This window comes from Oncorhynchus keta, unplaced genomic scaffold (assembly GCF_023373465.1).
Source record: "Oncorhynchus keta strain PuntledgeMale-10-30-2019 unplaced genomic scaffold, Oket_V2 Un_scaffold_7810_pilon_pilon, whole genome shotgun sequence".
In the NCBI taxonomy this organism is placed as follows: Eukaryota; Metazoa; Chordata; class Actinopteri; order Salmoniformes; family Salmonidae; genus Oncorhynchus; species Oncorhynchus keta.
In genome coordinates, this window is record NW_026290999.1 from 113,566 (window position 1) to 139,293 (window position 25,728).

At 36.9% G+C, this 25,728-nt stretch overlaps 1 protein-coding gene across 1 annotated transcript in view; it reads right to left on the minus strand.

Annotated features, from left to right (window-relative positions):
• The window catches only part of LOC118383297 (ankyrin-3-like), a 180,319-nt gene that overhangs the window by 111,059 nt on the left and 43,532 nt on the right, over positions 1–25,728 (minus strand). The window contains exons 7-8 of the mRNA XM_052517420.1: positions 22,098–22,118; positions 21,591–21,668 (exon numbers count right to left, since the gene is read on the minus strand). Coding sequence (XP_052373380.1) covers positions 21,591–21,668; positions 22,098–22,118 — 99 coding nt within the window. The remainder of the gene's footprint in view (positions 1–21,590; positions 21,669–22,097; positions 22,119–25,728) is intronic.

Sequence of the window (25,728 nt, forward strand, 5' to 3'; positions counted from 1 at the left end):
ACCACTATTATACAGTACCATGGTTTAATACCACTATTATACAGCCCCATGGTTTAACATCACTATTATACAGCCCCATGGTTTAATATCACTATTATACAGTACCATGGCACTATTATACAGCCCCATGGTTTAATATCACTATTATACAGCCCCATGGTTTAATACCACTATTATACAGCCCATGGTTTAATATCACTATTATACAGCCCCATGGTTTAATACCACTATTATACAGTACCATGGTTTAATACCACTATTATACAGCCCCATGGTTTAATACCACTATTATACAGTACCATGGTTTAATACCACTATTATACAGCCCCATGGTTTAATACCACTATTATACAGCCCCATGGTTTAATACCACTATTATACAGCCCCATGGTTTAATACCACTATTATACAGCCCCATGGTTTAATACCACTATTATACAGCCCCATGGTTTAATACCACTATTATACAGCCCCATGGTTTAATACCACTATTATACAGTACCATGGTTTAATACCACTATTATACAGCCCCATGGTTTAATACCACTATTATACAGCCCCATGGTTTAATACCACTATTATACAGTACCATGGTTTAATACCACTATTATACAGCCCCATGGTTTAATACCACTATTATACAGCCCCATGGTTTAATACCACTATTATACAGCCCCATGGTTTAATACCACTATTATACAGCCCCATGGTTTAATACCACTATTATACAGCCCCATGGTTTAATACCACTATTATACAGCCCCATGGTTTAATACCACTATTATACAGCCCCATGGTTTAATACCACTATTATACAGCCCCATGGTTTAATACCACTATTATACAGCCCCATGGTTTAATACCACTATTATACAGCCCCATGGTTTAATATCACTATTATACAGCCCCATGGTTTAATACCACTATTATACAGCCCCATGGTTTAATACCACTATTATACAGCCCCATGGTTTAATACCACTATTATACAGCCCCATGGTTTAATACCACTATTATACAGCCCCATGGTTTAATACCACTATTATACAGCCCCATGGTTTAATACCACTATTATACAGTACCATGGTTTAATACCACTATTATACAGTACCATGGTTTAATACCACTATTATACAGCCCCATGGTTTAATATCACTATTATACAGCCCCATGGTTTAATATCACTATTTAATACCACTATTATACAGTACCATGGTTTAATATCACTATTATACAGCCCCATGGTTTAATATCACTATTATACAGTACCATGGTTTAATACCACTATTATACAGCCCCATGGTTTAATACCACTATTATACAGCCCCATGGTTTAATATCACTATTATACAGTACCATGGTTTAATACCACTATTATACAGCCCCATGGTTTAATACCACTATTATACAGCCCCATGGTTTAATATCACTATTATACAGTACCATGGTTTAACATCACTATTATACAGCCCCATGGTTTAATACCACTATTATACAGCCCCATGGTTTAATACCACTATTATACAGCCCCATGGTTTAATACCACTATTATACAGCCCCATGGTTTAATACCACTATTATACAGCCCCATGGTTTAATACCACTATTATACAGCCCCATGGTTTAATAACACTATTATACAGCCCCATGGTTTAATACCACTATTATACAGTACCATGGTTTAATACCACTATTATACAGCCCCATGGTTTAACATCACTATTATACAGCCCCATGGTTTAATATCACTATTATGGGTTTAATACCACTATTATACAGTACCATGGTTTAATATACCACTATTATACAGCCCCATGGTTTAATACCACTATTATACAGTACCATGGTTTAATACCACTATTATACAGCCCCATGGTTTAATACCACTATTATACAGTACCATGGTTTAATACCACTATTATACAGCCCCATGGTTTAATACCACTATTATACAGTACCATGGTTTAATACCACTATTATACAGCCCCATGGTTTAATATCACTATTATACAGCCCCATGGTTTAATACCACTATTATACAGCCCCATGGTTTAATAACAGCCCCATGGTTTAATAACACTATTATACAGTACCATGGTTTAATACCACTATTATACAGCCCCATGGTTTAATACCACTATTATACAGCCCCATGGTTTAATAACACTATTATACAGCCCCATGGTTTAATACCACTATTATACAGCCCCATGGTTTAATACCACTATTATACAGCCCCATGGTTTAATACCACTATTATACAGCCCCATGGTTTAATACCACTATTATACAGCCCCATGGTTTAATACCACTATTATACAGTACCATGGTTTAATATGACTATTATACAGCCTCATGGTTTAACATCACTATTATACAGCCCCATGGTTTAATACCACTATTATACAGTACCATGGTTTAATACCACTATTATACAGCCCCATGGTTTTTATTATACAGCCCCACTATTATACAGCCCCATGGTTTAATACCACTATTATACAGCCCCAGCCCCATGGTTTAATACCACTATTATACAGCCCCATGGTTTAATACCACTATTATACAGCCCCATGGTTTAATACCACTATTATACAGCCCCATGGTTTAATACCACTATTATACAGTACCATGGTTTAATACCACTATTATACAGTACCATGGTTTAATACCACCCCATGGTTTAATACCACTATTATACAGCCCCATGGTTTAATACCACTATTATACAGTACCATGGTTTAATACCACTATTATACAGCCCCATGGTTTAATATCACTATTATACAGCCCCATGGTTTAATACCACTATTATACAGCCTATTATACCCATGGTTTAATACCACTATTATACAGCCCCATGGTTTAATATCACTATTATACAGTACCATGGTTTAATACCACTATTATACAGCCCCATGGTTTAATACCACTATTATACAGCCCCATGGTTTAATATCACTATTATACAGTACCATGGTTTAACATCACTATTATACAGCCCCATGGTTTAATACCACTATTATACAGCCCCATGGTTTAATACCACTATTATACAGCCCCATGGTTTAATACCATGGTACCATTTAATACCACTATTATACAGCCCCATGGTTTAATACCACTATTATACAGCCCCATGGTTTAATACCACTATTATACAGCCCCATGGTTTAATACCACTATTATACAGCCCCATGGTTTAATCACTATTATACACTATTATACAGCCCCATGGTTTAATACCACTATTATACAGCCCCATGGTTTAACACCACTATTATACAGCCCCATGGTTTAATACCACTATTATACAGCCCCATGGTTTAATACCACTATTATACAGCCCCATGGTTTTAATACAGCCCCATGGTTTAATACCACTATTATACACTATTATACAGCCCCATGGTTTAATACCACTATTATACAGCCCCATGGTTTAATACCACTATTATACAGCCCCATGGTTTAATACCACTATTATACAGCCCCATGGTTTAATACCACTATTATACAGCCCCATGGTTTAATACCACTATTATACAGCCCCATGGTTTAATACCACTATTATACAGCCGCATGGTTTAATATCACTATTATACAGCCCCATAGTTTAATACCACTATTATACAGTACCATGGTTTAATACCACTATTATACAGCCCCATAGTTTAATACCACTATTATACAGCCCCATGGTTTAATACCACTATTATACAGCCCCATGGTTTAATACCACTATTATACAGCCCCATGGTTTAATATCACTATTATACAGCCCATGGTTTAACACCACTATTATACAGCCCCATGGTTTAATACCACTATTATACAGCCCCATGGTTTAATACCACTATTATACAGCCCCCCCATGGTTTAATACCACTATTATACAGCCCCATGGTTTAATACCACTATTATACAGCCCCATGGTTTAATACCACTATTATACAGCCCCATGGTTTAATACCACTATTATACAGCCCCATGGTTTAATACCACTATTATACAGTAGCCCCATGGTTTAATACCACTATTATACAGCCCCATGGTTTAATACCACTATTATACAGCCCCATGGTTTAATATCACTATTATACAGTACCATGGTTTAATACCACTATTATACAGCCCCATGGTTTAATACCACTATTATACAGCCCCATGGTTTAATACCTGGATTATACTATTATACAGCCCCATGGTTTAATACCACTATTATACAGCCCCATGGTTTAATATCACTATTATACAGTACCATGGTTTAATACCACTATTATACAGCCCCATGGTTTAATACCACTATTATACAGCCCCATGGTTTAATATCACTATTATACAGCCCCATGGTTTAACATCACTATTATACAGCCCCATGGTTTAATACCACTATTATACAGCCCCATGGTTTAATACCACTATTATACAGCCCCATGGTTTAATACCACTATTATACAGCCCCATGGTTTAATACCACTATTATACAGCCCCATGGTTTAATACCACTATTATACAGCCCCATGGTTTAATACCACTATTATACAGCCCCATGGTTTAATATCACTATTATACAGTACCATGGTTTAATACCACTATTATACAGCCCCATGGTTTAATACCACTATTATACAGCCCCATGGTTTAATACCACTATTATACAGCCCCATGGTTTTAATATCACTATTATACAGTACCATGGTTTAATATCACTATTATACAGCCCCATGGTTTAATATCACTATTATACACAGTTTAATACCACTATTATACAGCCCCATGGTTTAATACCACTATTATACAGCCCCATGGTTTAATATCACTATTATACAGCCCCATGGTTTAATACCACTATTATACAGTACCATGGTTTAATACCACTATTATACAGCCCCATGGTTTAATACCACTATTATACAGCCCCATGGTTTAATACCACTATTATACAGCCCCATGGTTTAATACCACTATTATACAGCCCCATGGTTTAATACCACTATTATACAGCCCCATGGTTTAACACCACTATTATACAGCCCCATGGTTTAATACCACTATTATACAGCCCCATGGTTTAATACCACTATTATACAGCCCCATGGTTTAATACCACTATTATACAGTACCATGGTTTAATACCACTATTATACAATGGTTTAATACCACTATTATACAGCCCCATGGTTTAATACCACTATTATACAGTACCATGGTTTAATACCACTATTATACAGCCCCATGGTTTAATACCACTATTATACAGCCCCATGGTTTAATACCACTATTATACAGGCCCCCCATGGTTTAATACCACTATTATACAGCCCATGGTTTAATATCACTATTATACAGTAGCACCCATGGTTTAATACCACTATTATACAGCCCCATGGTTTAATACCACTATTATACAGCCCCCATGGTTTAATACCACTATTATACAGTACCATGGTTTAATACCACTATTATACAGCCCCATGGTTTAATACCACTATTATACAGCCCCATGGTTTAATACACTATTATACAGCCCCATGGTTTAATACCACTATTATACAGCCCCATGGTTTAATACCACTATTATACAGCCCCATGGTTTAATACCACTATTATACAGCCCCATGGTTTAATACCACTATTATACAGCCCCATGGTTTAATACCACTATTATACAGCCCCATGGTTTAATACCACTATTATACAGCCCCATGGTTTAATACCACTATTATACAGCCCCATGGTTTAATACCACTATTATACAGCCCCATGGTTTAATACCACTATTATACAGTACCATGGTTTACAGCCCCATGGTTTACCACTATTATACAGCCCCATGGTTTAATACCACTATTATACAGCCCCATGGTTTAATACCACTATTATACAGTACCATGGTTTAATACCACTATTATACAGCCCCATGGTTTAATATCACTATTATACAGCCCCATGGTTTAATACCACTATTATACAGCCCCATGGTTTAATACCACTATTATACAGCCCCATGGTTTAATACCACTATTATACAGCCCCATGGTTTAATACCACTATTATACAGCCCCATGGTTTAATACCACTATTATACAGCCCCATGGTTTAATACCACTATTATACAGCCCCATGGTTTAATATCACTATTATACAGCCCCATGGTTTAACATCACTATTATACAGCCCCATGGTTTAATATCACTATTATACAGCCCCATGGTTTAATACCACTATTATACAGCCCCATGGTTTAATACCACTATTATACAGCCCCATGGTTTAATACCACTATTATACAGCCCCATGGTTTAATACCACTATTATACAGCCCCACCACTATTATACCCCATGGTTTAATACCACTATTATACAGCCCCATGGTTTACATACCATGGTTTAATACCACTATTATACAGCCCCATGGTTTAATACCACTATTATACAGCCCCATGGTTTAATACCACTATTATACAGCCCCATGGTTTAATACCACTATTATACAGCCCATGGTTTAATCACTATTATACAGCCCCATGGTTTAATACCACTATTATACAGCCCCATGGTTTAATACCACTATTATACAGCCCCATGGTTTAATATCACTATTATACAGCCCCATGGTTTAATACCACTATTATACAGCCCATGGTTTAATACCACTATTATACAGCCCCATGGTTTAATACCACTATTATACAGCCCCATGGTTTAATACCACTATTATACAGCCCCATGGTTTAATACCACTATTATACAGCCCCATGGTTTAATACCACTATTATACAGCCCCATGGTTTAATACCACTATTATACAGCCCCATGGTTTAATACCACTATTATACAGCCCCATGGTTTAATATCACTATTATACAGCCCCATGGTTTAATACCACTATTATACAGCCCCATGGTTTAATACCACTATTATACAGCCCCATGGTTTAATACCACTATTATACAGTACCATGGTTTAATACCACTATTATACAGCCCCATGGTTTAATACCACTATTATACAGCCCCATGGTTTAATATCACTATTATACAGTACCATGGTTTAACATCACTATTATACAGCCCCATGGTTTAATACCACTATTATACAGCCCCATGGTTTAATACCACTATTATACAGCCCCATGGTTTAATACCACTATTATACAGCCCATGGTTTAATACCACTATTATACAGCCCCATGGTTTAATACCACTATTATACAGCCCCATGGTTTAATACCACTATTATACAGCCCCATGGTTTAATACCACTATTATACAGTACCATGGTTTAATACCACTATTATACAGCCCCATGGTTTAACATCACTATTATACAGCCCCATGGTTTAATATCACTATTAGCCCCATGGCACTATTATACCCATGGTTTAATACCACTATTATACAGTACCATGGTTTAATACCACTATTATACAGCCCCATGGTTTAATACCACTATTATACAGTACCATGGTTTAATACCACTATTATACAGCCCCATGGTTTAATACCACTATTATACAGTACCATGGTTTAATACCACTATTATACAGCCCCATGGTTTAATACCACTATTATACAGCCCCATGGTTTTACCACTAATACCACTATTATACAGCCCCATGGTTTAATACCACATGGTTTAATACTATTATACAGCCCCATGGTTTAATACCACTATTATACAGTACCATGGTTTAATACCACTATTATACAGCCCCATGGTTTAATACCACTATTATACAGCCCCATGGTTTAATACCACTATTATACAGCCCCATGGTTTAATACCACTATTATACAGTACCATGGTTTAATACCACTATTATACAGCCCCATGGTTTAATACCACTATTATACAGCCCCATGGTTTAATACCACTATTATACAGCCCCATGGTTTAATACCACTATTATACAGCCCCATGGTTTAATACCACTATTATACAGCCCCATGGTTTAATATCACTATTATACAGCCCCATGGTTTAATATCACTATTATACAGCCCCATGGTTTAATATCACTATTATACAGCCCCATGGTTTAATATCACTATTATACAGCCCCATGGTTTAATACCACTATTATACAGTACCATGGTTTAATACCACTATTATACAGCCCCATGGCTATTATACAGTACCATGGTTTAATATCACTATTATACAGCCACCATGGTTTAATACCACTATTATACAGCCCCATGGTTTAATACCACTATTATACAGCCCCATGGTTTAATACCACTATTATACAGCCCCATGGTTTAATATCACTATTATACAGCCCCATGGTTTAATACCACTATTATACAGCCCCATGGTTTAATATCACTATTATACATGGTTTAATATCACTATTATACCCCATGGTTTAATACCACTATTATACAGTACCATGGTTTAATACCACTATTATACAGCCCCATGGTTTAATACCACTATTATGGTTTACAGCCCCATGGTTTAATACCACTATTATACAGCCCCATGGTTTAATACCACTATTATACAGCCCCATGGTTTAATACCACTATTATACAGCCCCATGGTTTAATATCACTATTATAGCCCCATGGTTTAATATCACTATTATACAGCCCCATGGTTTAATACCACTATTATACAGCCCCATGGTTTAATACCACTATTATACAGCCCCATGGTTTAATTTATTATACATCATGGTTTAACACACTATTATACAGCCCCATGGTTTAATACCACTATTATACAGCCCCATGGTTTAATACCACTATTATACAGCCCCATGGTTTAATACCACTATTATACAGTACCATGGTTTAATACCACTATTATACAGCCCCATGGTTTAATACCACTATTATACAGCCCATGGTTTAATACCACTATTATACAGTACCATGGTTTAATACCCTATTATGGTTTAATACCACTATTATACAGCCCCATGGTTTAATACCACTATTATACAGCCCCATGGTTTAATATCCTATTATACAGCCCCATGGTTTATACAGCCCCATGGTTTAATACCACTATTATACAGCCCCATGGTTTAATATCACTATTATACAGCCCCATGGTTTAATACCACTATTATACAGCCCCATGGTTTAATACCACTATTATACAGCCCCATGGTTTAATACCACTATTATACAGTACCATGGTTTTAACTATTATACAGCCCCATCACTATTATACAGCCCCATGGTTTAATACCACTATTATACAGCCCCATGGTTTAATACCACTATTATACAGCCCCATGGTTTAATATCACTATTATACAGCCCCATGGTTTAATACCACTATTATACAGCCCCATGGTTTAATACACACTATTATACTATTATACAGCCCCATGGTTTAATACCACTATTATACAGCCCCATGGTTTAATACCACTATTATACAGCCCCATGGTTTAATACCACTATTATACAGCCCCATGGTTTTACCACTATTATACAGCCCCATGGTTTAATACTATTATACAGCCCCATGGTTTAATATCACTATTATACAGCCCCATGGTTTAATACCACTATTATACAGCCCCATGGTTTAATACCACTATTATACAGCCCCATGGTTTAATACCACTATTATACAGCCCCATGGTTTAATACCACTATTATACAGCCCCATGGTTTAATACCACTATTATACAGCCCCATGGTTTAATACCACTATTATACAGCCCCATGGTTTAATACCACTATTATACAGCCCCATGGTTTAATACCACTATTATACAGCCCCATGGTTTAATACCACTATTATACAGCCCCATGGTTTAATACCACTATTATACAGCCCATGGTTTAATATCACTATTAGCCCCATGGTTTAATACCACTATTATACAGCCCCATGGTACCACTATTATACAGGTTTAATACCACTATTATACAGCCCCATGGTTTAATACCACTATTATACAGCCCCATGGTTTAATACCACTATTATACAGCCCCATGGTTTAATACCACTATTATACAGTACCATGGTTTAATACCACTATTATACAGCCCCATGGTTTAATACCACTATTATACAGCCCATGGTTTTAATACCACTATTATACAGCCCCATGGTTTAATACCACTATTATACAGCCCCATGGTTTAATACCACTATTATACAGCCCCATGGTTTAATACCACTATTATACAGCCCCCCCACAGTACCATGGTTTAATACCACTATTATACAGCCCCATGGTTTAATATCACTATTATACAGCCCCATGGTTTAATACCACTATTATACAGCCCCATGGTTTAATACCACTATTATACAGCCCCATGGTTTAATACCACTATTATACAGCCCCATGGTTTTAATACCACTATTATACAGCCCCATGGTTTAATACCACTATTATACAGCCCCATGGTTTAATACCACTATTATACAGCCCCATGGTTTAATATCCACTATTATACAGCCCCATGGTTTAATACCACTATTATACAGCCCCATGGTTTAATACCACTATTATACAGCCCCATGGTTTAATACCACTATTATACAGCCCCATGGTTTAATACCACTATTATACAGCCCCATGGTTTAATACCACTATTATACACTATTATACAGCCCCATGGTTTAATACCACTATTATACAGCCCCATGGTTTAATACCACTATTATACAGCCCCATGGTTTAATACCACTATTATACAGTACCATGGTTTAATACCACTATTATACAGCCCCATGGTTTAATATCACTATTATACAGCCCCATGGTTTAATACCACTATTATACAGCCCCATGGTTTAATACCACTATTATACAGCCCCATGGTTTAATATCACTATTATACAGCCCCATGGTTTAATACCACTATTATACAGCCCCATGGTTTAATACCACTATTATACAGCCCCATGGTTTAATATCACTATTATACAGTACCATGGTTTAATATCACTATTATACAGCCCCATGGTTTAATACCACTATTATACAGCCCCATGGTTTAATACCACTATTATACAGTACCATGGTTTAATACCACTATTATACAGCCCCATGGTTTAATACCACTATTATACAGCCCCATGGTACCACTAATACCAGCCCCTATTATACAGCCCCATGGTTTAATAACACTATTATACAGCCCCATGGTTTAATACCACTATTATACAGTACCATGGTTTAATACCACTATTATACAGCCCCATGGTTTAACATCACTATTATACAGCCCCATGGTTTAATATCACTATTATACAGCCCCATGGTTTAATACCACTATTATACAGTACCATGGTTTAATACCACTATTATACAGCCCCATGGTTTAATACCACTATTATACAGTACCATGGTTTAATACCACTATTATACAGCCCCATGGTTTAATACCACTATTATACAGTACCATGGTTTAATACCACTATTATACAGCCCCATGGTTTAATACCACTATTATACAGTACCATGGTTTAATACCACTATTATACAGCCCCATGGTTTAATACCACTATTATACAGTACCATGGTTTAATACCACTATTATACAGCCCCATGGTTTAATACCACTATTATACAGCCGCATGGTTTAATATCACTATTATACAGCCCCATAGTTTAATACCACTATTATACAGTACCATGGTTTAATACCACTATTATACAGCCCCATAGTTTAATACCACTATTATACAGCCCCATGGTTTAATACCACTATTATACAGCCCCATGGTTTAATACCACTATTATACAGCCCCATGGTTTAATACCACTATTATACAGCCCCATGGTTTAATATCACTATTATACAGCCCCATGGTTTAATACCACTATTATACAGCCCCATGGTTTAATACCACTATTATACAGCCCCATGGTTTAATACCACTATTATACAGTTTAATACCACTATTATACCCCATGGTTTAATACCACTATTATACAGCCCCATGGTTTAATACCACTATTATACAGCCCCATGGTTTAATAACAGCCCCATGGTTTAATACCACTATTATACAGTACCATGGTTTAATACCACTATTATACAGCCCCATGGTTTAATACCACTATTATACAGCCCCATGGTTTAATACCACTATTATACAGCCCCATGGTTTAATACCACTATTATACAGCCCCATGGTTTAATATCACTATTATACAGCCCCATGGTTTAATACCACTATTATACAGCCCCATGGTTTAATACCACTATTATACAGCATGGTTTAATACCACTATTATACAGCCCCATGGTTTAATATCACTATTATACAGTACCATGGTTTAATACCACTATTATACAGCCCCATGGTTTAATACCACTATTATACAGCCCCATGGTTTAATAGCCCCACTATTATACAGTACCATGGTTTAACATCACTATTATACAGCCCCATGGTTTAATACCACTATTATACAGCCCCATGGTTTAATACCACTATTATACAGCCCCATGGTTTAATACCACTATTATACAGCCCCATGGTTTAATACCACTATTATACAGCCCCATGGTTTAATACCACTATTATACAGCCCCATGGTTTAATACCACTATTATACAGCCCCATGGTTTAATACCACTATTATACAGTACCATGGTTTAATACCACTATTATACAGCCCCATGGTTTAATACCACTATTATACAGCCCCATGGTTTAATACCACTATTATACAGCCCCATGGTTTAATACCACTATTATACAGTACCATGGTTTAATACCACTATTATACAGCCCCATGGTTTAATACCACTATTATACAGTACCATGGTTTAATACCACTATTATACAGCCCCATGGTTTAATATCACTATTATACAGCCCCATGGTTTTTAATACCACTATTATACAGCCCCATGGTTTAATACCACTATTATACAGCCCCATGGTTTAATACCACTATTATACAGCCCCATGGTTTAATATCACTATTATACAGCCCCATGGTTTAATACCACTATTATACAGCCCCATGGTTTAATATCACTATTATACAGCCCCATGGTTTAATACCACTATTATACAGCCCCATGGTTTAATACCACTATTATACAGCCCCATGGTTTAATATCACTATTATACAGCCCCATGGTTTAATACCACTATTATACAGCCCCATGGTTTAATACCACTATTATACAGCCCCATGGTTTAATACCACTATTATACAGCCCCATGGTTTAATACCACTATTATACAGCCCCATGGTTTAATACCACTATTATACAGCCCCATGGTTTAATATCACTATTATACAGCCCCATGGTTTAATACCACTATTATACAGCCCCATGGTTTAATACCACTATTATACAGCCCCATGGTTTAATACCACTATTATACAGCCCCATGGTTTTAATACCACTATTATACAGCCCCATGGTTTAATACCACTATTATACAGCCCCATGGTTTAATACCACTATTATACAGCCCCATAATATCACTATTATACAGTACCATGGTTTAATACCACTATTATACAGCCCCATGGTTTAATATCACTATTATACAGCCCCATGGTTTAATACCACTATTATACAGTACCATGGTTTAATACCACTATTATACAGCCCCATGGTTTAATACCACTATTATACAGCCCCATGGTTTAATACCACTATTATACAGCCCCATGGTTTAATACCACTATTATACAGCCCCATGGTTTAATACCACTATTATACAGCCCCATGGTTTAATATCACTATTATACAGCCCCATGGTTTAATACCACTATTATACAGCCCCATGGTTTAATACCACTATTATACAGCCCCATGGTTTAATACCACTATTATACAGCCCCATGGTTTAATACCACTATTATACAGCCCCATGGTTTAATACCACTATTATACAGCCCCATGGTTTAATACCACTATTATACAGTACCATGGTTTAATACCACTATTATACAGCCCCATGGTTTAATACCACTATTATACAGCCCCATGGTTTAATACCACTATTATACAGTTTAATACCACTATTATACAGCCCCATGGTTTAATACCACTATTATACAGCCCCATGGTTTAATATCACTATTATACAGCCCCATGGTTTAATACTATTATACACTATTATACAGCCCCATGGTTTAATACCACTATTATACAGCCCCATGGTTTAATATCACTATTATACAGTACCATGGTTTAATACCACTATTATACAGCCCCATGGTTTAATACCACTATTATACAGCCCCATGGTTTAATATCACTATTATACAGTACCATGGTTTAATAACATCACTATTATACAGCCCCATGGTTTAATACCACTATTATACAGCCCCATGGTTTAATACCACTATTATACAGCCCCATGGTTTAATACCACTATTATACAGCCCCATGGTTTAATACCACTATTATACAGCCCCATGGTTTATTATACACCACTATTATACAGCCCCATGGTTTAATATCACTATTATACAGCCCCATGGTTTAATACCACTATTATACAGCCCCATGGTTTAATACCACTATTATACAGCCCCATGGTTTAACATGGTTTAATACCACTATTATACAGCCCCATGGTTTAATACCACTATTATACAGCCCCATGGTTTAATATCACTATTATACAGCCCCATGGTTTAATACCACTATTATACAGCCCCATGGTTTTTATTATACAGCCCCATGGTTTAATACCACTATTATACAGCCCCATGGTTTAATACCACTATTATACAGCCCCATGGTTTAATACCACTATTATACAGCCCCATGGTTTAATACCACTATTATACAGTACCATGGTTTAATACCACTATTATACAGCCCCATGGTTTAATACCACTATTATACAGCCCCATGGTTTAATACCACTATTATACAGTACCATGGTTTAATACCACTATTATACAGCCCCATGGTTTAATATCACTATTATACAGCCCCATGGTTTAATACCACTATTATACAGCCCCATGGTTTAATACCACTATTATACAGCCCCCATGGTTTAATACCACTATTATACAGCCCCATGGTTTAATACCACTATTATACAGCCCCATGGTTTAATACCACTATTATACAGTACCATGGTTTAATACTATATACACTATTATACATTATACAGCCCCATGGTTTAATACCACTATTATACAGCCCCATGGTTTAATACCACTATTATACACAGTTTAATACCACCCCATGGTTTAATACCACTATTATACAGTACCATGGTTTAATATCACTATTATACAGCCCCATGGTTTAATATCACTATTATACAGCCCCATGGTTTAATACCACTATTATACAGCCCCATGGTTTAATACCACTATTATACAGCCCCATGGTTTAATATCACTATTATACAGTACCATGGTTTAATACCACTATTATACAGCCCCATGGTTTAATACCACTATTATACAGCCCCATGGTTTAATACCACTATTATACAGTACCATGGTTTAATATCACTATTATACAGCCCCATGGTTTAATACCACTATTATACAGCCCCATGGTTTAATACCACTATTATACAGCCCCATGGTTTAATACCACTATTATACAGCCCCATGGTTTAATACCACTATTATACAGCCCCATGGTTTAATACCACTATTATACAGCCCCATGGTTTAATACCACTATTATACAGCCCCATGGTTTAATACCACTATTATACAGCCCCATGGTTTAATACCACTATTATACAGCCCCATGGTTTAATACCACTATTATACAGCCCCATGGTTTAATACCACTATTATACAGCCCCATGGTTTAAGTACCATCACTATTATACAGCCCCATGGTTTAATATCACTATTATACAGCCCCATGGTTTAATACCACTATTATACAGTACCATGGTTTAATATACAGCCCCACTATTATACAGCCCCATGGTTTAATACCACTATTATACAGTACCATGGTTTAATACCACTATTATACAGCCCCATGGTTTAATACCACTATTATACAGTACCATGGTTTAATACCACTATTATACAGCCCCATGGTTTAATACCACTATTATACAGCCCCATGGTTTAATACCACTATTATACAGCCCCATGGTTTAATACCACTATTATACAGCCCCATGGTTTAATACCACTATTATACAGCCCCATGGTTTAATACCACTATTATACAGCCCCATGGTTTAATACCACTATTATACAGCCCCATGGTTTAATACCACTATTATACAGCCCCATGGTTTAATACCACTATTATACAGTACCATGGTTTAATACCACTATTATACAGCCCCATGGTTTAACATCACTATTATACAGCCCCATGGTTTAATATCACTATTATACAGCCCCATGGTTTAATACCACTATTATACAGTACCATGGTTTAATGCCACTATTATACAGCCCCATGGTTTAATACCACTATTATACAGTACCATGGTTTAATACCACTATTATACAGCCCCATGGTTTACATACCATACCACTATTATACAGCCCCATGGTTTAATACCACTATTATACAGCCCCATGGTTTAATACCACTATTATACAGCCCCATGGTTTAATACCACTATTATACAGCCCCATGGTTTAATACCACTATTATACAGTACCATGGTTTAATACCACTATTATACAGCCCCATGGTTTAATACCACTATTATACAGCCCCATGGTTTAATATCACTATTATACAGCCCCATGGTTTAATACCACTATTATACTATTATACAGCCCCATGGTTTAATACCACTATTATACAGCCCCATGGTTTAATACCACTATTATACAGCCCCATGGTTTAATACCACTATTATACAGCCCCATGGTTTAATACCACTATTATACAGCCCCATGGTTTAATACCACTATTATACAGCCCCATGGTTTAATACCACTATTATACAGCCCCATGGTTTAATATCACTATTATACAGCCCCATGGTTTAATACCACTATTATACAGCCCCATGGTTTAATACCACTATTATACAGCCCCATGGTTTATACAGCCCCACCACTATTATACAGCCCCATGGTTTAATACCACTATTATACAGCCCCATGGTTTAATACCACTATTATACAGCCCCATGGTTTTTAATACCACTATTATACAGCCCCATGGTTTAATAGCCCCACTATTATACAGCCCCATGGTTTAATACCACTATTATACAGCCCCATGGTTTAATACCACTATTATACAGCCCCATGGTTTAATACCACTATTATACAGCCCCATGGTTTTAATATCACTATTATACAGCCCCATGGTTTAATACCACTATTATACAGCCCCATGGTTTAATACCACTATTATACAGCCCCATGGTTTAATATCACTATTATACAGTACCATGGTTTAATACCACTATTATACAGCCCCATGGTTTAATACCACTATTATACAGCCCCATGGTTTAATATCACTATTATACAGCCCCATGGTTTAATATCACTATTATACAGCCCCATGGTTTAATACCACTATTATACAGCCCCATGGTTTAATACCACTATTATACAGCCCCATGGTTTAATACCACTATTATACAGCCCCATGGTTTAATACCACTATTATACAGCCCCATGGTTTAATACCACTATTATACAGCCCCATGGTTTAATAACACTATTATACAGCCCCATGGTTTAATACCACTATTATACAGTACCATGGTTTAATACCACTATTATACAGCCCCATGGTTTAATACCACTATTATACAGTACCATGGTTTAATACCACTATTATACAGCCCCATGGTTTAATACCACTATTATACAGTACCATGGTTTAATACCACTATTATACAGCCCCATGGTTTAATACCACTATTATACAGTACCATGGTTTAATACCACTATTATACAGCCCCATGGTTTAATATCACTATTTTACAGTACCATGGTTTAATATCACTATTATACAGCCCCATGGTTTAATACCACTATTATACAGCCCCATGGTTTAATACCACTATTATACAGCCCCATGGTTTAATATCACTATTATACAGCCCCATGGTTTAATATCACTATTATACAGCCCCATGGTTTAACATCACTATTATACAGCCCCATGGTTTAATACCACTATTATACAGCCCCATGGTTTAATACCACTATTATACAGCCCCATGGTTTAACATCACTATTATACAGCCCCATGGTTTAATACCACTATTATACAGCCCCATGGTTTAATACCACTATTATACAGCCCCATGGTTTAATACCACTATTATACAGCCCCATGGTTTAATACCACTATTATACAGCCCCATGGTTTAATACCACTATTATACAGCCCCATGGTTTAATATCACTATTATACAGCCCCATGGTTTAATACCACTATTATACAGCCCTATGGTTTAATACCACTATTATACAGCCCCATGGTTTAATATCACTATTATACAGCCCCATGGTTTAATACCACTATTATACAGCCCCATGGTTTAATACCACTATTATACAGCCCTATGGTTTAATACCACTATTATACAGCCCCATGGTTTAATACCACTATTATACAGTACCATGGTTTAATACCACTATTATACAGTACCATGGTTTAATACCACTATTATACAGCCCCATGGTTTAATACCACTATTATACAGTACCATGGTTTAATACCACTATTATACAGTACCATGGTTTAATACCACTATTATACAGCCCCATGGTTTAATACCACTATTATACAGCCCCATGGTTTAACATCACTATTATACAGTACCATGGTTTAATATCACTATTATACAGCCCCATGGTTTAATACCACTATTATACAGACCCATGGTTTAATACCACTATTATACAGCCCCATGGTTTAATACCACTATTATACAGCCCCATGGTTTAATACCACTATTATACAGCCCCATGGTTTAATACCACTATTATACAGCCCCACCATGGTTTAATATCACTATTATACAGACCCATGGTTTAACATCACTATTATACAGCCCCATGGTTTAATACCACTATTATACAGCCCCATGGTTTAATACCACTATTATACAGCCCCATGGTTTAATATCACTATTATACAGTACCATGGTTTAATACAACTATTATACAGTACCATGGTTTAATACCACTATTATACAGCCCCATGGTTTAATATCACTATTATACAGCCCCATGGTTTAATACCACTATTATACAGCCCCCATGGTTTAATACCACTATTATACAGCCCCATGGTTTAATAACACTATTATACAGCCCCATGGTTTAATACCACTATTATACAGCCCCATGGTTTAATACCACTATTATACAGCCCCATGGTTTAATACCACTATTATACAGCCCCATGGTTTAATACCACTATTATACAGTACCATGGTTTAATATGACTATTATACAGCCTCATGGTTTAACATCACTATTATACAGTACCATGGTTTAATACCACTATTATACAGCCCCATGGTTTAATATCACTATTATACAGCCCCATGGTTTAATACCACTATTATACAGTACCATGGTTTAATACCACTATTATACAGCCCCATGGTTTAATATCACTATTATACAGTACCATGGTTTAATATCACTATTATACAGCCCCATGGTTTAATACCACTATTATACAGCCCCATGGTTTAATACCACTATTATACAGCCCCATGTTTTAATATCACTATTATACAGCCCCATGGTTTAATACCACTATTATACAGCCCCATGGTTTAACACCACTATTATACAGCCCCATGGTTTAATACCACTATTATACAGCCCCATGGTTTAATACCACTATTATACAGCCCCATGGTTTAATACCACTATTATACAGCCCCATGGTTTAATACCACTATTATACAGCCCCATGGTTTAATACCACTATTATACAGCCCCATGGTTTAATACCACTATTATACAGCCGCATGGTTTAATATCACTATTATACAGCCCCATGGTTTAATACCACTATTATACAGCCCCATGGTTTAATACCACTATTATACAGCCGCATGGTTTAATATCACTATTATACAGCCCCATGGTTTAATACCACTATTATACAGCCCCATGGTTTAACACCACTATTATACAGCCCCATGGTTTAATAACACTATTATACAGCCCCATGGTTTAATACCACTATTATACAGCCCCATGGTTTAATACCACTATTATACAGCCCCATGGTTTAATACCACTATTATACAGCCCCATGGTTTAACATCACTATTATACAGCCCCATGGTTTAATATCACTATTATACAGTACCATGGTTTAATATCACTATTATACAGCCCCATGGTTTAATACCACTATTATACAGCCCCATGGTTTAATACCACTATTATACAGCCCCATGGTTTAATACCACTATTATACAGCCCCATGGTTTAATAGCACTATTATACAGCCCCATAGTTTAATACCACTATTATACAGCCCCATGGTTTAATATCACTATTATACAGCCCCATGGTTTAATATCACTATTATACAGCCCCATGGTTTAACATCACTATTATACAGCCCCATGGTTTAATACCACTATTATACAGCCCCATGGTTTAATACCACTATTATACAGCCCCATGGTTTAATATCACTATTATACAGTACCATGGTTTAATACCACTATTATACAGCCCCATGGTTTAATACCACTATTATACAGTACCATGGTTTAATACCACTATTATACAGCCCCATGGTTTAATACCACTATTATACAGTACCATGGTTTAATATCACTATTATACAGCCCCATGGTTTAATACCACTATTATACAGCCCCATGGTTTAATATCACTATTATACAGCCCCATGGTTTAATACCACTATTATACAGCCCCATGGTTTAATAACACTATTATACAGCCCCATGGTATAATATCACTATTATACAGTACCATGGTTTAATACCACTATTATACAGCCCCATGGTTTAATATCACTATTATACAGCCCCATGGTTTAATATCACTATTATACAGCCTGAATTTTAGCCAAATGCATAGTTGAACGTTGTGTCCTACACAAGCATCTTTCAGGAAAAACAAATGCATCAGTAACAAAATGGCTAAATGCTAACGTTGTAGTCACCATGGTTTAATACCACTATTATACAGCCCCATGGTTTAATATCACTATTATACAGCCCCATGGTTTAATACCACTATTATACAGCCCCATGGTTTAATACCACTATTATACAGCCCCATGGTTTAATATCACTATTATACAGCCCCATGGTTTAATACCACTATTATACAGCCCCATGGTTTAATACCACTATTATACAGCCCCATGGTTTAATATCACTATTATACAGCCCCATGGTTTAATACCACTATTATACAGCCCCATGGTTTAATACCACTATTATACAGCCCCATGGTTTAATACCACTATTATACAGCCCCATGGTTTAATACCACTATTATACAGCCCCATGGTTTAATAACACTATTATACAGCCCCATGGTTTAATATCACTATTATACAGTACCATGGTTTAATACCACTATTATACAGTACCATGGTTTAACATCACTATGATACAGTCCCCCATGCCCTGTGTAGTGAGTTAGTATGAAGAGTAGAAGGGTTCTAGGGTCGGTCTAGAATACTGACCTCTGTAGCGATGCCCTGTGTGGAGCCATGGTCCAGCAGGTATCTGACCACCTTCTGATGATTCTCCTGAGCAGCCATGTACAGAGGTACATTATTATAGTAATACAGACAGCCATTCTACAGCAGACACAAGACATACTGATTAGTCAGTAATACAGACAACACAGTCATTACAACAGTACATTATTATAGTAATACAGACAACACAGCCATTATCACACTACATTATTATAGTAATACAGACAACACAGCCATTACAACAGTACATTATTATAGTAATACAGACAACACAGCCATTATCACAGTACATTATTATAGTAATACAGACAACACAGCCATTATCACAGTACATTATTATAGTAATACAGACAACACAGCCATTACAACAGTACATTATTATAGTAATACAGACAACACAGCCATTATCACAGTACATTATTATAGTAATACAGACAACACAGCCATTATTACAGTACATTATTATAGTAATACAGACAACACAGCCATGTACAGAGGAGTGAAGCCATTCTACAGCAGACACAAGACATACTGATTAGTCAGTAATACAGACAACACAGCCATTACAACAGTACATTATTATAGTAATACAGACAACACAGCCATTATCACAGTACATTATTATAGTAATACAGACAACACAGCCATTACAACAGTACATTATTATAGTAATACAGACAACACAGCCATTACAACAGTACATTATTATAGTAATACAGACAACACAGCCATGTACAGAGCCATTACAACAGTACATTATTATAGTAATACAGAAGCCATTCTACAGCAGACACAAGACATACTGATTAGTCAGTAATACAGACAACACAGCCATTATCACAGTACAGTATTATAGTAAACACAGACAACACAGCCATTACAACAATACATTATTATAGTAATACAGACAACACAGCCATTACAACAATACATTATTATAGTAATACAGAAAACACAGCCATTACAACAGTACATTATTATAGTAACACAGAAAACACAGCCATTACAACAGTACATTATTATAGTAATACAGACAACACAGCCATTATCACAGTACATTATTATAGTAATACAGCCATTACAACATTACATTACTATAGTAATACAGACAACACAGCCATTACAACAGTACATTATTATAGTAATACAGACAACACAGCCATTACTACAATACATTATTATAGTAATACAGCCATTACAACAGTACATTTTTATAGTAATACAGACAACACAGCCATTATCACAGTACAGTAGTATAGTAATACAGCCATTACAACAGTACATTACTATAGTAATACAGACAACACAGCCATTACAACAGTACATTATTATAGTAATACAGACAACACAGCCATTACTACAATACATTATTATAGTAATACAGCCATTACAACAGTACATTTTTATAGTAATACAGACAACACAGCCATTATCACAGTACAGTATTATAGTAATACAGCCATTACTACAATACATTATTATAGTAATACAGCCATTACAACAGTACATTTTTATAGTAATACAGACAACACAGCCATTATCACAGTACATTATTATAGTAATACAGCCATTATCACAGTACAGTATTATAGTAATACAGCCATTATCACACTACATTATTATAGTAATACAGACAACACAGCCATTATCACAATACATTATTATAGTAATACAGACAACACAGCCATTATCACAGTACAGTATTATAGTAATACAGACAACACAGCCATTATCACAGTACATTATTATAGTAATACAGACAACACAGCCATTACAACAGTACATTATTATAGTAATACAGACAACACAGCCATTACAACAGTACATTATTATAGTAATACAGACAACACAGCCATTACAACAGTATATATGCCATTTAGCAGACGCTTTTATCCAAAGCGACTTACAGTCATGTGTGCATACATTCTACGTATGGGTGGTCCCAGGAATCGAACCCACTACCCTGGCGTTACAAGCGCCATGCTCTACCAACTGAGCTACAGAAGGACCAAGTACATCAGTACATCATTATAGTAATACAGACAACACAGCCATTATTATCTCTCAAATTCTCTCTTTCTTTCTCTCTCTCTCTCGGAGGACCTGAGCCCTAGGGCCATGCCTCAGGACTACCTGGCATGATGACTCCTTGCTGTCCCCAGTCCACCTGGCCGTGCTGCTGCTCCAGTTTCAACTGTTCTGCCTGCGGCTATGGAACCCTGACCTGTATGCACTTACATGACTGTAAGTCGCTTTGGATAAAAGCGTCTGCTAAATGGCATATATTATTATTATTATTAATGTGGAGGCTATATACAGGGGGTACCGGTACAGAGTCAATGTGGAGGCTATATACAGGGGGTACCGGTACAGAGTCAATGTGAAGGCTATATACAGGGGGTACCGATACAGAGTCAATGTGGAGGCTATATACAGGGGGTACCGGTACAGAGTCAATGTGAAGGCTATATACAGGGGGTACCGATACAGAGTCAATGTGGAGGCTATATACAGGGGGCACCGGTACAGAGTCAATGTGGAGGCTATATACAGGGGTATATTATGGATCCCATTAGTTTCTGCCAAGGCAGCAGCTTCTCTTCCTGGGGTTTATTATGGATCCCCATTAGTTCCTGCCAAGGCAGCAGCTACTCTTCCTGGGGTTTATTATGGATCCCATTAGTTCCTGCCAAGGCAGCATCTACTCTTCTTGGGGTTTATTATGGATATCCATTAGTTCCTGCCAAGGCAGCAGCTACTCTTCCTGGGGTTTATTATGGATCCCCATTAGTTCCTGCCAAGGCAGCAGCTACTCTTCCTGGGGTTTATTATGGATCCCATTAGTTCCAGCCAAGGCAGCATCTACTCTTCTTGGGGTTTATTATGGATCTCCATTAGTTTCTGCCAAGGCAGCAGCTACTCTTCCTGGGGCCCGAACATATTATAGCTCAGTGTCAATACCTCTCACAAATACAAGTAGTGATGAAGTCTCTCCTCCACATTGAGTCATTAATGTTAGCTCTCCGTGTACTTATTTACTATCCTTTTTTTGTACGTTGCGGTGATTGACAGAGTCGAAAGCCTTGGTTAGGTCAATGAAGCCGGCTGCACAGTACTTTCTTTTACTGAAGGTGGTTATGATAACGTTTAGGACCTTGAGCGTGACTGAGGTGCACCCATTACCAGCTCGGAAACCAGATTGCATAGTGGAGAAGTAACAGTGGGATTCGAAATGGTCGGTGATCTGTTAATTAACTTGGCTCGAAGATTTTAGAAAGGCAGGGTAGGATGGATATACAGTGGGGAGAGTAGATGTCGTTACAATTGTCAGGAAAGTCCGGCGCCGACAGAGATGGCCGCCTCGCTTCGCGTTCCTAGGAAACTATGCAGTTTTTTGTTTTTTTACGTGTTCTTTCTTACATTGGTACCCCAGGTCATCTTAGGTTTCATTACATACAGTCGAGAAGAACTAATGAATATAAGAGCAGCGTCAACTCACCATCAGTACGACCAAGAATATGACGGATCCTGTGTTCTGCCTTTCACCAAGGACAACGGAATGGATCCCAGCCGGCGACCCAAAACAACGACGTTCTAAAAGAGGCAAACGAAGCGTTCTTCTGGTCAGGCTCCGGAGACGGGCACATCGCGCGCCACTCCCTAGCATACTACTCGCCAATGTCCAGTCTCTTGACAACAAGGTTGATGAAATCCGAGCAAAGGTAGCATTCCAGAGGGACATCAGGGACTGTAACGTTCTTTGCTTCACGGAAACATGGCTCACTCGAGAGACGCTATCGGAGTCGGTGCAGCCAGCTGGTTTCTCCACGCATCGCGCTGACAGAAACAAACATCTTTCTGGTAAGAAGAGGGGCGGGGGCGTATGCTTTATGGTTAACGAGACGTGGTGTGGCCAAAACAACATACAGGAACTCAAGTCCTTCTGTTCACCTGATTTAGAATTCCTCACAATCAAATGTCGACCGCATTATCTACCAAGGGAATTATCTTCGATTATAATCACAGCCGTATATATTCCCCCCCAAGCAGACACATCGATGGCTCTGAACAAACTTTATTTGACTCTTTGCAAACTGGAATCCATATATCCTGAGGCTGC